Source organism: Xyrauchen texanus, chromosome 35, assembly GCF_025860055.1.
Source record: "Xyrauchen texanus isolate HMW12.3.18 chromosome 35, RBS_HiC_50CHRs, whole genome shotgun sequence".
NCBI classification, from domain to species: Eukaryota; Metazoa; Chordata; class Actinopteri; order Cypriniformes; family Catostomidae; genus Xyrauchen; species Xyrauchen texanus.
Window position 1 is genome coordinate 14,280,699 of NC_068310.1, and position 14,598 is coordinate 14,295,296.

Below are 14,598 nucleotides of genomic sequence, written 5' to 3' on the forward strand. Positions count from 1 at the left end.
GCACTGAAGCTGATGCAGAAATGTCTGATAAAAGATGTTGCTTGTTGGTGATATACGGTACGGTATAATGTGGCCAATCCTTGTGTACCAAAACAATTGGAAATAACATTCCGACTTCCCATGTGAGCATGTATATATATGACCTTGATTTTTGCTTTTTTTAAAGAAAAAGAGGGACATCGAAATTAATTTTTGTGGTAATCAATATTATGCCACATACTATCGATTGAGCTTAACTTGTATTGAACCCTGAATATTCCTTTAATGCAGGATTAAAAGTAACCTAAACATGGGTTTTAAAAAGATTTTAACCCAGGGTTAAGTGAAGTGTAAAAAGGCCTTTTTGAGGCCAGACAGTAAATATTTTTAAAAGCTGTAAATGACTAATAACACAAACATCTTTTATTATTATCATTTTAGTCATATTTTCTCTTTAAAAAAAACATTCAAACAATCTTGCAACCAAGTCAGAGGTTATGGAATATTACAGACGAGTTCAAGAAGAAATCATCTTTGAATTCCGGTAGTGAGCTGGCCTGGGTTAAAGGGGACCTCTAGTCCATCCCAACCACAACCTGAAGAATGTGCCCTGTTTTTGGCAAATAAAGGTGATTAGAGTTTACACAGTAATGCCATAGACTTCAGGAAACAAACAAAAAAAGAAATGGTCCAGAAATCCATAAACATAGTCTAAAAACATAACTTGATTTATTTTAATACAAAATATAATGCTAATGTCCATAAATAAGAGTCCAAGAAGTCCATGAGCGAGAGACCGATCTCACTGCTATTTGGCATGGCACAGCAAATCTCATGAAAATATGTGGCTGAGAGAGGAGAAAATTAAGAAAGGTAAATGAGTGAAAATTAGATGGCAAAATTGAGGCTGCCATGTGCAAGTTCTTGATTTGAATTAAAACACTGAAACCAAACATCTCAACAAAAAATTAAAGGTCGTGACTATTTGGTGATGGTGTGCTGCAATATGTTAACTATGTAGAAAACATGTAATGCAGATGACTGCATGGGAACACATTGACACAGACCTGCGCTTGTATTCACGCATCCACACAAATGTCCTTAGTTTGAGACTAAGAAGGCTAGATTAATTTGGCACCTTAAAGAAATCTATGTAAACATAAGCAGCAACTAGGTCACAGTCCCTGTCTCCAATCAAAAACAAATTTGTGAAAGTCTGTCTGTTCTGTTCAACCGTTTTCAGCTGAAAGTGGATTATCATCTGGGAAACGATGCCCCATACTGTTTGTACACTGCAAGCAAACAATGCAAAAAAAATGAAAACATTCCCATCAAAATTGTCCACACTACAATTGATGCACCGTTTTTCAATGTTTCGCACACTTGCAGTGTAGATGGCTTTGTTGCACTAAATTAGAATGCACCTTTGTGGCAGTTCTCCACACTACGAGTGTGCTTTTCCATCTACCGATTTTGCGTTTGAAATGTTTCAGATTCTTGCGACGTCGACAGCTTTGATGTGACAAAATAGAATTCTGCTATTTTAATCAAAATATTGTCAAAGCTGAAAGCATGCTTTTCGATGTACCATTTTTGTGTTCTGAATGTTTCAAACACCTGTAACATATAAAGCTTTGTTTATTTTAATAGAAGTGTTCAAATTTACAGTTACAATGTGTTGCATTCACACTGACAGTGATTTGCGGCGAAAAATCCAAAGGAAGTTTATAATTCTGATGAGATTGCAATTTGAGGCGACATAAACAACAGCAACCATTGAGGATGCAACAAAGTTTAATGTTATGTAAATGAGCTGTGACTACCAATGGGTGTGTAGACAGTGGAGATCATATGATCTGCCTTTTGAGACAGTTGGAAGCTATGGCAATTTAATCACTTTTAGTGTGAACATAAATTGCACATGCAAAGTGAAACTCTGAGAGGTCCACGAGCACACTCGCCTATTTTACGGTGTTTTAAAGTGTACAGCCATGGTCAAAAGTATTAGCAGTGACAAATTGTGTTTTGCTTATTTTTCTGCTTCAGTTGTTGTGGTGTTGATTCACATTGTTTCTAGATTGAGTGATCAGATTTTAAATAAATCACTTTTTTGGCCCTGGCACAAAATGACAAGTTGACATCATTTCACTAATCATATCAGCAGCACCTAGGAAAGTGTGAATGAGTACTAATCACGTGAAATCACTCGATCATTCTGATTGGATTATAAGAGCAGAATGATTGCTATAAAAGGAGGGAAGAAGTGCCATTCCAATCATTGTGTTCTTGTTAGCAATGGTTACCTCTAAAGAAAACTTGCCTAAATGGCCTCACATGCAAGGAAATTGCTGCAAAGAATATTGCACCTGAAAGAACCATTTACCGGATCATCAAGAACTTCAAGGAGAGAGGTTTAACTGCAGTGAAGAAGGCTTCAGGACATCCCAGAGTGTCCAGCAAGCGCCAGGATCATCGTCTCCTGAGAAGTCAGCTACGAAATCCTGTCACCACCAGTACAGAGCTTGCTCAATATTTGCAGCAGGTTGGTGTGCATCTGCATGCACAATGAGGTGAAGACTTTTGAACAATGGCCTGGTGTCAAGAAGGGCAGCAAAGAAGCTACTTCTTTCCAAGAAAAACATCAAGGACAGACTGAAATTCTGCAGGAAGTACAAGGATTGGACAGCAGAATACTGGTGCAAAGTTATTTATTCTGATGAAGCCCCTTCTGACTGTTTGGGACATCTGGAAAATCGACAGTTCGGAGAAGAAAAGGTTGCTTTTCATTCAAGGGAGTGGGCTCGCTCACAATTCTGCCCAAAAACACTGCCATGAATAAAGAATGGTAACAAAACTCCTCCTCGTTCCCCCAACGATCCAGGAGCAATTTGGTGATGATTTGTGCATTTTCCAGCATGATGGAGCACCATGTCACAAGGCATGAGTGATAATGAAGTGGCTCAGAGATCATTACATTGAAATTTTGGATCCGTGGCCAGGCAGCTCCCCGGATCTTAATCCCATAGAGAACCTTTGGTCAATCCTCAATAGGCGAGTGGACAAACAGAAGCCCACAAATTGTGATCAAATCTGAGCACTAATAAGTCAAGAATGGTTCGCCATCAGTCAGGATTTGGCCCAGAAGATGATATCCAGCATGCCAGAGCGAATTGCAGAGGATATGAAGAACAAGGGTCAACAATGTAAATATTGACTCTTTGCATATATTGAGTGTTTTGCCAATAAAATCCTTTAAAACTCATGAAACGCTTATCATTATTTTCCAGTACACCATAGAAACATGTGAAAAAATTATCTACAAATACAGAAGCAGCAAACTATGTCTTTTTTTTTATGTCGCTGCCAATAATTTTGGCTATGGCTGTATATTATTTAAAGAATGGGATTGTGTGTGTGTGTGTGTGTGTGTGTGTGTGTGTGTGTGTGTGCGTGCGTGCGTGCGTGCGCGCGTATCCGTGTAATGATATTGAGAGTGAGCTGTTAAAGGCCTCAATGAATACTGATCTCTCACTCCAGTTGTCCTACTACTAGTTCACATGACCTTATACTGTAGCCTACATAACCGTTTCATCGGACACAATCCATCTGGCTTAAGTTAGACTGGTAACATAATTTTGGACAATAAGAGCAATACTAAATGTTCTGTATGTTCATGTACATATATACCCATACACACACATATTACACATATATTTAAAAATTTACATATTCATGCACAACTAATGAAGAAATAAAAAGCATCTTTCATGTACTACAGTACATGAAGTTTAAATAGTGTTTGGCAAAAATGCTAAATGACTAAATCCTATAAATTCCCACTGTCTGCCAAGTCTGTTTTTAAGCTTTCTTATTTGAATATAGATTTGTATATTTTGCTCTAAGTTTAATGTATATATTTACAAATAACCAAATCCTGGAAGTACCAGGCAGATGTGGATGCTTTTATCCCATTTCAATATGAAATGAGTTCTGATATTGTTTGAGAATTCGTTGAAATACAGGGCTGCGTTCCACTTCAAATGTTTAGTCCCTTCCCTCGCTAACTTCCCGCTGCCTCATGGACTCAGGTGTACATCATTGCTAACGTTGCATGAATGTCCACTACTGGTAGAACCCATGTAATAGGTTTAACTGGAACATCCTAAACCCTTGATAACTTGGAGCATGTTGAGAGCAGATGTCAGTTTGTAGAACTATTAAGTGATTTTTGCACCTGAGAAAACAAAATTTTTGGAGATCAATCTGCAACCACAGATTGAGGTAAAGATTAGTTGAAATGTCAGAGGCTTATGTATAAATCTTATATGTTTCAAAAACAATTTATAAGAATTAATTGTTAGAATGGATTAATCAAACTTTACAAAACGAAAACAGTAACATAACAATGAACACAGGCTATAACTATGTGATAAACAGTTTAAGGTAACTACAAGTATTATGCTGTTAAATCTCAATAACATTTTCTAAACCGCTTGACCTAACTTCACTTTCATCATACATTAGAGTTGGGTGGGGTTCATGAAGCATGGTCTGCTGTCATGTCACAATCGAGTTGCATTGTGGCATATTAATCTGCCCAAAGCGTACATTATGTAGGCTCGTTCCCTTGACCAAAATCGATAGGTTGAGGGTCTGTCAGCAGAAACTTCCCTTGCTCAGAACGGACTTCCAAAATGGCGGTGGTGATTCCCCCGAGGGGAAGTGCTTAGGGGAGTTAGCCAGTAGTGGATGTTTAAAGTCAAGTGGAACGCAGCACTGGACTCGATCAGTTTCTCAAACTACAAGAAGCATGAAACCACCACTGTTTAAGAATCGATGCTTACAGGAAACTCTAACCTCCAGTGGACGAGAACACAAGATTCTACACACATCCTCTTCATTAATCAATAGTCAGATCAGTGTGGATATAAAAAGACAAATTCTATGATAAAATCCACGCTTGATTTCCTCCGCTATTGTGTGGACCCATTTGCACAGTACTGATTGGGTTTCATATTCACATTATATGTTTTGATAAACAAACAAAAATTCGAGCGGTACCGCAGTGTTAACACTAACTCCAATTTCACTGTCGTCAACTTCCCTATATTCTTAATATCTAGCTGATTAAAAGGAATAGTTATTTACTAAGCTTCATGTTATTCCAAACCTTGACTTCCTTTATTGATCTCCATGGAACACAAAAGGAGATGTTAGGCACATTGACACTCTCGGTCACCATTCACTTTTATTGCAGCTTTTATTTTTTTAATTTTATTTTTTTTAATAAAAGTTAAAGGTGACTGAGGTAAACTTTCAGCTAACATCTCCTTGTGTTCCACAGAAGAAAGTAAGTCATACAGGTTTAGCACAACACGAGTAAACTATGACAGATTTTTTCCTTTTGAGGTGAACAATACCTTTAAAAAAGATGCATGTCAATGTTGAAGGCATCTGCTAAGGAAACTAGCTTTAGCATGAGTGCATACATAACACTGAAATTGTTTCACTATGTGAGCAAGCAACTTGTAATGTTTGGAGTGACATTGAAATGTTCCTATATGAAAACCCATATGTGCTTTATGTTTTGCCCCCCAAAATTAACATTTTTATAATGTGCACAGAAAAATCTTGTAGCATAAGACTAGGGACCTGTAAATAAAATAAAGAGACAATTTTGATTTCTTGTTGAATTCAAATGGGTTTTTATAGCAGCTAATGGCTTCTTTGTAAGGCTACCTGTACAGTGTATCCAACTCATGCAGTGCTTGTTTGCTAATGCTAACAAATATTGTAGGAGAATGTCCCCTTAAAAACACAGTGTGTAAAAGGCATGAGAAAACACCTTTTTTCAAAACACACATTTCTATTTGGTCATGTGTGATAAGGGACTGTCGTTGAAATGCCAGCAAATCAGCTCTGGCCATTTTTCCGTCACAAAAATCTGTCAGAAAAGATCTGTATTTATTCTATGTGTAAACAGAGTCATAAGATTACCGGTTTGAGCTTGAATGAGGTGAGGACGCTTTAAAGTAAGATATTGCTGTCAAAGAGTTTGAGCCAGTACCTTGAGCCAGTACCTAAATTCTGTATATAGCACTAGTGGAATGGTAGTGTGCGATTCCGAATTTAGCGCTTCTCTCTTTCACAGAAGGGCATTTTGGCCAAGTGACATCAGAGTTTCAGTAGCATTTTGGTGCTGATGTGTGAATGGTATCAGAATAGATAAAAGATGTAATGCTATCATTTGTGAATAGCAGATTTGGTAAATTTGTCGGAAAAGGTAAATCTAACAATTTTACTGCAATATAACAGGTTTTGGCCATAGATTCTCTTGTTTCTGAGAATTGTTCTTTTAATTCAGCCGAAAAGCAATATAACACATGATCTATTAAGTAGTATGTCTTGTGTCTGAGATTTCTGAAAACAGTTGGAGTGGTGTTCTCACAGCTAAGATTTTGTGTCTCCGATTTTGCTGCTCAAAAAAAAATCGCTTGGCATTTCTGACAGAAAAACAGACAGAAAAACAGATTACCAGAACAGAAGCAAAAATGGATAGAATGGGTAAATGTCTATTACGATCAACTGCAGTACCTTCACCTACCTACAGGAGGCACCAGAGAAACGTGATTTTTACACCCGACAACCTCTTAGAAACACACACACACACACACACGCACACAGTGAGGGCCGATACAGTGCTGTTGAACACTCAGTACTAACAGCTTGCTCAGTATGTCACAACTTTTCCAGCTTTTCTTTAATATACTGTATGTGCAAGGAGAAAAATCAAATCACAGTTTAATAAAAAAATAAATAACGTTAAAAATACTCAATTTGAAATGTGTTTAAGTGACAAGTCTAATTAAAACCCTGGCATTCTCTCATGTTTTTTTTTTCTTTTCTTTGTTTTTTTATATATCTAAAATCGGTGGTGGTCCTCTCTCATCTTATTGATATCAGTTATTAGAAATGGCCATTCCCATACGGAATCTGTACCTGCAGAAATCTCCATAGATCCACTTTATTCCACTCTATTCAATCAACCAGTCAATCGCCACTCAGCCTCTCACCTCAGAGAGCCAATCAGAGCACATAGAAAATGGACACGATTGAGGAAAGAGGAGCAGATTGGACAGGTCACGCCAGTATATGTTATTGCCGAGGCCCTCTCAGCTCTTTTCAACTAGAGACATCAGAAGATGTAAAATGTGTTTAACGTAAAAATGAAGACAAAAGCATTTTCAACCCCGTGTCTTCCAGTTTCAGTCTGTGCAGATTCAGGAGAAATGCCAACAAATGAGGGATTCCCTCAAAAATGACAGAGGAGCATTGACCAAGGGAAAAAATATAAATAATAATCCAACCATGATGACACAAAAAAAGGAGTATTTTATCCTTGAGTAAGTTTGCAATGGAAATAAATGAGGAGAAACAAAGGGGTGGATGGGGAGAATGTGAGACAGAGGGAGAGAGAGGGGTCTATGACTCAGACGAAGAGCGTGACCCCCCCTGCACCAGTGATCTGTAGATGGAGGAGTTGAGGAATCGTGGGTAGGAGTCTCTGTGCATGAGGGTGTAGATCTGCAGCTGTGCATCCTCAAATATGTGAGGGGATGGATCCTGCATCCTTCTGTTGATCACTTCCCTCACTCGAGAGTCCAGACTCACCTTATAAACAGAGACAGAACTGTGAATGTTGAGTAACATAGTCAGGTAGTCATTAGGGTTGGATAAAACAATATGTTTTCAGCATAATCACAAACTTCATTTAAAAGACCCTGAAATCCTTAAAATCACAAGATCAATCTTGACAGCAATTTGTGGCTTAATATTGATTACCACAAAAATGTATTTTAACTTGCCCTTCCTTTTCTTAAATTTAAAATCTAGGTTAGAATAAGGCACTTACAATGGAAGTGAATGAGGGCAAAATTTTTTACATTAAAATAGTATAGACACAAGACATAAACAATATGCATGTAAAAATGAAAACTTTTTCTGTGTTAAGTTATAACCAATTTAACAACTTTGTTGCCATGATGATGTAATGTCAAAAAACCCTAAAACTACTGTAAAAAGTATAATTTACACAACTTTACAGCTCAAATAATAGAAGAGTTTTTACAGAAGAGTTAATGTAAAATTCTAAGCTCCACTTTTCAGCCTTTAAACCATCCAAAAATACCCAATTCACTTCCATTGTAAGTGCCTTACTATAGCCTTGGTTTTTGATTTTTTGTAAAGAAAAGGAGGAACAAGTTGAAATAATAAGATTTTTGTGGTAATCATTATTATGCCACAAATGCTGTTGATTGAACTTAATTTGTATTAAACCCGGAATATTCCTTTAACCCTCCTATTGAGTTTGGGTCATTTTCGACCAGGGAGAGGTATTGTAAATAATAATTTTTAAATACCACATATTTTTTTGTATGAAAACTAAACTTATGAAAACTTACTGATTTTGTCAAAATTATCAAAATAAAAATATATTTTATTTTAGATTTGTTTTAAATAATTTGCTTTAAGAGATATAAACACTTAAATCTAATTGTTACATCGATTGCCTTCACAGGCATCAAATGTAGTTTTACTTATTAGCTCTTACATTGCTCCGCAGAACGGACCCATAGGGAGTCTACAGGCGTGGAGGCGAAGGGACCGCGTCCACGGTGCCGTGACTGTAGGTTTTTGGCGCCAAACCGCCAAAACCGCCGTATGTGGATAACAATTACGTGAATCAAGTAATGAGGAAGCTGCTCTTTTGGGTAACTCATCCCGGTCGGAGACTGGAGTGGTCTAGAGTCCAGCTCCGTAGCAGCCATCTCGCACCCTGAGTCGATCATCTCAGGAATGCTTGAGAGCCTTTCGAGTCCACGAAGGGGTTAGTGAGACGGGGGCGTCAGCTTCCTGCGGGGAGCTCTACGCTTGGGCCAGCACTCATGGCGGCCCGGGCAAGCATGCCGGACATCTGCGCATCAGCCTCAGACTTGGCGAGCATACCCGAAGGTGGCAGCCCAGTCAAATCCTCCGCGACAGATGCCGCAACGCTCTCCGATGCAGTGGTGATCTTCTCATCCAGTTATTCTCGGGGTGTCCGAAGAAGACATCAGACTGGCCGTGGGGCAAGCCGCTTTCGCATCGGACCTGGACAGGGGCAAACAATTTGCTGGGGGGCGGGTGGTTCATGGGGATTTACACGACGAAACCACGCTCGCTGCATTCCCCAGATCGTGTTCAGTGCCAGCCACTCTTGGAGGAAGGAAAGCCGCATCCGCAGTGTTGCCATGGTCATGCACTCGCAATGAGAACATGAACCGTTCATAAACACTGCCTCAGTGTGATCGCAGCCCAGACACGTGAGGCAATGCCCATTACCACCAGAAGCGGAGAGATATCTGCCGCATCCAGGAACTACACAAAGGCAGAAAGGCATCTTTAAAAAGACACGTCTTTAAAAAGATGTTCAACGCCAATGTGTACTCTTTTATAGAAAATTCTATTTTAGAGGTTTTTGCTCTTTTAGAAGGGCTGTCGAAGCGCCCAGGTGTGTAGACAGAGAAGAGAAAAGCCGCTGGTAACGCACCGTAAGATCTAACAGCAAAGCTCTGCAGAGGTGAGAGGAACAGTAGTGGAAATGTCAGCTTGCTGAACACACAACCGCTCGCTCCGAAGAAAAAATCTGAATGAACAGCTGTATTGCACCCTCCTTTGTACCCGTATGTCTGGGGAGGGACATGAAATTCTGTTCGCCAAATTTTCATTGGCCTTTTCTCAAGTTCAGAGGCAACTGAGGCTCTCAAGAGAGACCCCTAGTGTCACTATATCGACACAATGTCGAGTGAGTGACAGAAGGGGAACTGTATGCGTGCTGATTGCAAGATGCTAAAATATGGGACAAATCTCTCTCGCATGCACACACACACACACACACAGAGAGAGAGCGAGAGAGTGAGAGAGGCAGCATATATACTACGAAAACATTGATAAAATGAAGCGCTAGGTTTAAATTGACGCAATCGCTGGTTGCTGATCATAATGAGCCTTGTAACTACACAGACCAATGTTTGCGACAGTACAATATTAATTCGCTTTTTGTGTTAAAGTTGCTCTAAGTTATTTTTTTTTTCATGGAAAAGCATGTAAAAATTTTCCTACACCCTTAAAGATATTAATGAAATAATTGTCTTAAAATATCTCACCGGTTTCTGTAGACAGCAAACAAAAAGTTTGTCCGACATTAAATAACTAATTCACCTATCAAATAATTTTGCTCAATCTCTTTTTAAGTGGATCAATGAGGCTATGTTTGTCAGTTGAGTCAGAGTGGCTATCGTGCCACTGTTGAATTTGACAGCCACAGGAAAAAAATTGCTGCTCTTTTGCTCAGATTTGTTCTCAAAACTTCAGGTTAAAAGACATATTTTTTTATATATATTCATGAGTTCTTCATGTTGAGTAGAGTCTGAAGTTATTTTATGTTGAGTCTGAAGTCTATTAAAATGCGACTAGAGTGCGACTCGAGCCCAAGTCTCTGACTCGAGCCCCCGACTCTGCTACACATCACACAACATCATACTGAAGTGTGTAGATGTACTTGTAATCACAGACCTGCATATCCTTTGGAATCTGCATTCCACAAAGGAGAGAGAGGACAAAGGGAGATCAAGACACCCTCAAAATGTTCCCCTTCCAGGAAAGGCCACCAATGCTGCAATGTGTGAATGAGTGAGCATTCCTTCACAGCTTTTTTTTATTGTTATGTATTTGTGTCTATGCAATGTGAATTAGTTAATTATTAACTCCATTTCCTCAGCTATCTCACCACAGACGCAGAGCCTGTCACCTCTGTGGTCTGAGCACTCACTATGCAGTAACCACATGCAATGTCAAGCAATAAAAGCTCTTCCATGTAAATCTGAGTATTTGTCCTTACCCGTGACCACAACGAATGACTAGACTTCCTGTTGAGCTCTCAGTTTCTTTTCTGTGATGTAACTCTGGGAAGATCTGCCCACAGTGAAATATCATGCTTCAAAAGAACTTTAGATATGTTCTTATTGGCTGCAACTGTTGCATCACACAGCATTTTTGTTTTCAGTGTGGACAGACAAACAACTTGGAAACTGGTTGCTTCTCTGCTTTTTATAGTGTATCCTATGTCGCATATGCATATCTGCAATACATGCTCCCCTTTGGATGTTAGTTTTTAAAGATGCTTATGAGATGTGCATAAATTACATCTAAAATCAGGGTTCTAACCATTTTTAAACAATTAACTTCCATTACTTTTCCAGTCATTTGTGATTTACACAAATCAGGCATTGCATGCTTTGTGAGTATAATACTATCTAGCTGATGAGTAAAACTATAGAAAAATCCATGCTTTTACAAATACTTTTCCAGGCCTGGAAATACCAATTTAAATTTCCCTGATGTTTCTATGTGCAAAAGAACATGATGCTTTCCAGATTCTTCTCTTTTACAGACATTTCCACCTCATGTGCTTACTAGGTATACCCTCAGCTATCGAGTCCAACTGTATAAGAAAGCCATGAAGATTATAATAAACCACTGTGCTACCTAACATTGTCAGTCAGTGTGTTGATATGAGCTGGGGTTTGTGTGTGTGTCTACCTCTTTGGGAGAGAGGATGGAAATATAGTCTTCGTAAATCACACGCGATTTCTCCTCGATGGCGCTCTTGTTGATTTCCATCTTCAGGTCCTCGCAGGCCAACCAGAAGAGCATGTTCTCTTCACTGTACTCCGTCCGAAGGAACTCACGGAACTTGTTCCTCCCTGCCGGGTTCTTCATCAGCTTATCAAAAGATTGCGCCCACTGTTTAATCTCCTCCACCGTCGGTTTGATGCTGCGAGAGAGAGACAGAGAGAAGTACCAACATTAGGCAACTTCTAATTAAATGCACTAATATACTGTATACACAAGATCCAGAATCACTAAACCTAATCCCATGCCATAAGTAACGGATACTATAGAATCATACAGCCGGTCATTTACACAAAAGAAAGTTACTCAATGTTATTACTGTTTAAAAGCAATATTACACTTGCAATTGTGTTGCAGTATTGAATGTCAGTACAGTTGTTATTACCTATGGCATTCGAACAGACGCTATCAATTATCCAGCTTTTTACATGGTTACATACCATATAAATAGATAAATGGACATGAAACGCTGATTAGGGAAAGACACCAGAGAGCAATATGAAAGAATAACACAGAAACCAGCACCGATACATAGGAAATTAGAGGTAGATCGACATATTGCTTTACCGATTCGTCTATGCCGATGGTTGCTTTTTGGAACTATTGGTCGTCAGCAAAAAGGTGAGCCGATAGATTTAATTTATTTCTCTTTGGTTAGCAGTAAAGGATTGGAACGGCTTGGTTCTACAGTATAACAGTGGTCTCTAGAAGCGAAATAAATACAATCATGTGGGCATTTGCTGTATCAAAATCTTTCATCATTGCCAATATTCATCCATATTTTTATCCTCACTTCAATGCATATTTTGTTATTTTGGTAGATAATCAAGTGTTCTAAATTGAAGCGAAAGCATGCCAACAAAAATTTGACTACATGGAAAAATGCTCCATTGGCACAAACTGTACATAGTCATCTCCAAGTTCATATCTGATTAATAATAATAATAATAAGCCTTATTCCTTGTAAACATCATCTGGTGAACATGAGAGCTTTAAAAAGTAGTTAATTTGGTAAATACTTAAATATAGAGAATTGTAAGAGAGCCCTGTTTCCGTCATTTCAAAATATGTGTTTCGGGCTTGTTTATAGTTAAAAGTCCAAAGTATGTACCAATTTTATTTCTGGATATTATTGGGATTTTGGCTGAACAATAAACTGCATCTGGGATTTTATTCATTTTAGACTCTCATAGTCTCTATGTATGTGCCTGTCATAGTAAAGACTAAGAAATGTTTTTAAAAACTGTTGACCGATTAATCGATTAGCCTTTTCCACCACCTTAGTTATTAATATTGGCAAAATCCACTATCGTCGACCTCTAAAGGAAATCAAATGACAATGGTCAACAGCCATGTTTAGCAGGCATTATACAAACATATTTGACTACAGAATTGCCATTATTGACCAATCAAAATCAAGTATTTCAGCTGTGTAATAAACATTATGATCTGTGATCTCACAATAATCTTAAATCCTATAATGAGGCTTTGTTACAGAATACAAAATACTGCTATATCAATATTGCAGCTGTATATGTGAATCCTTAACTGTGAGTGAGTGACTGAGCGTGTGTGTGTTCTTACCAAGTTTCACATGGGAAGGGCTCTAGCTTAGTCTCCAGGGCTTTCCTCCGCCCGCGTTTGGCATCTTCACTCCTAACAGTGAGACTAGAAGGTGGTAAAACGGCATTGAGAAATAACAGCAGTGGCTGAACAAAACAACACAACCTAGATACATACAAGCTCACACTTATCACGCAACACCCTACAACTTCAAGTTCAGGTTAATATAAAAAATTTTTTTACTAGGTTTTACTATTTAATTTTGAGTATCAAAATTAAATAGTAAGGTGTCCAAGATGTTTCTCATAAAATTCATTGGGAGAAATAAAAATAAAGTGGAGCTAAATACACATAGCATTTGAAACTGGTGGTCATCGTCAGCTACTATTTTAGCTGGTAACCAATTATACATTTTTAACTGCCAAACCCCTGACAAATCTTTAGATTTTATCAGTGCTGGTAAAATTGAGCTGTACTCAATCCTTCTGACTTATCATGTGGTTCTACTCAGATGAGCTGTGATACTAGAGACTGTTGCAGAGTTACTCTTGTTTCAGAATATACTTGTACCTGGCTCTTATGAAGCACTCCCATTAAGAGCTTGTCTGAGTTGAGACCTCAACAGTCATTGTAAATCATTTACAGCAGGTGTCCTTAAAGAATGTGTGTTAGTGAGGGAGTTTGTGTGTGAAAGATGTGTGGGAGTATGAGTATGGCTCCCATTTCCTCCAGGGCCTTTGGTGAAAGGAGATCAATCTTAACCACATTTACTCTACTGACTCAGTAGAATTTCATTTACACACACACAAATGCAGAAGCAAGATAATGCAGAATTGAGACAACAAATATAACATGAATATTTAAATTATTATTTCTTTGGAATTCTCTTGTGTGGAGGAGCAGATGTGAATCGAAATGAACACGAGCAGAGGTGGTGAGTGGACTGTACCATGTGGAAACAGACAAACAGGTGAGTTCGAGTCGTACCATGAGCAGCTACAGCAGCAGCACCAGCAGAAGCAGCAGGTGTTGGGTTTCTGTGTGGGGGAGGAATGCTGGGCGTGGCCTGGGGACATCTCGCTCCCTGTCATCGGAGACTCACGGTCTGCCGGGACAGGGCCTGTGTACTGATACACACCCAGTAAATACACAAGTCCAATGCACACACATTTACAGAAACATACACCTATGATAAACACTGTTACAGAGTCATGCTTAACACAGGAAATCCACCAATTCGGAAGACTTGATCTTGAAATTAACATGCAGATGGTCATGAGGTTAGAATCTGTCCATCTAAACAACTTGGCCATAATCCTCTCA

At 38.7% G+C, this 14,598-nt stretch overlaps 1 protein-coding gene across 4 annotated transcripts in view; it reads right to left on the minus strand.

Moving 5' to 3' along the window:
* Positions 1-408: 408 nt before the first annotated feature.
* Positions 409-14,598, minus strand: part of LOC127629189 (regulator of G-protein signaling 20-like) — a 65,813-nt gene continuing 51,623 nt past the window's right edge. For 3 of the 4 annotated variants that reach the window (XM_052106296.1, XM_052106297.1, XM_052106294.1), the window contains 4 exons: positions 14,263-14,402; positions 13,297-13,380; positions 11,620-11,854; positions 409-7,650 (listed from right to left, as the gene is read on the minus strand). In XM_052106296.1, the coding sequence (XP_051962256.1) occupies positions 7,462-7,650; positions 11,620-11,854; positions 13,297-13,380; positions 14,263-14,402 (648 nt within the window). In that variant the 3' untranslated portion in view covers positions 409-7,461. The remainder of the gene's footprint in view (positions 7,651-11,619; positions 11,855-13,296; positions 13,381-14,262; positions 14,403-14,598) is intronic. The other variant, XM_052106295.1, reaches the window with a different exon arrangement.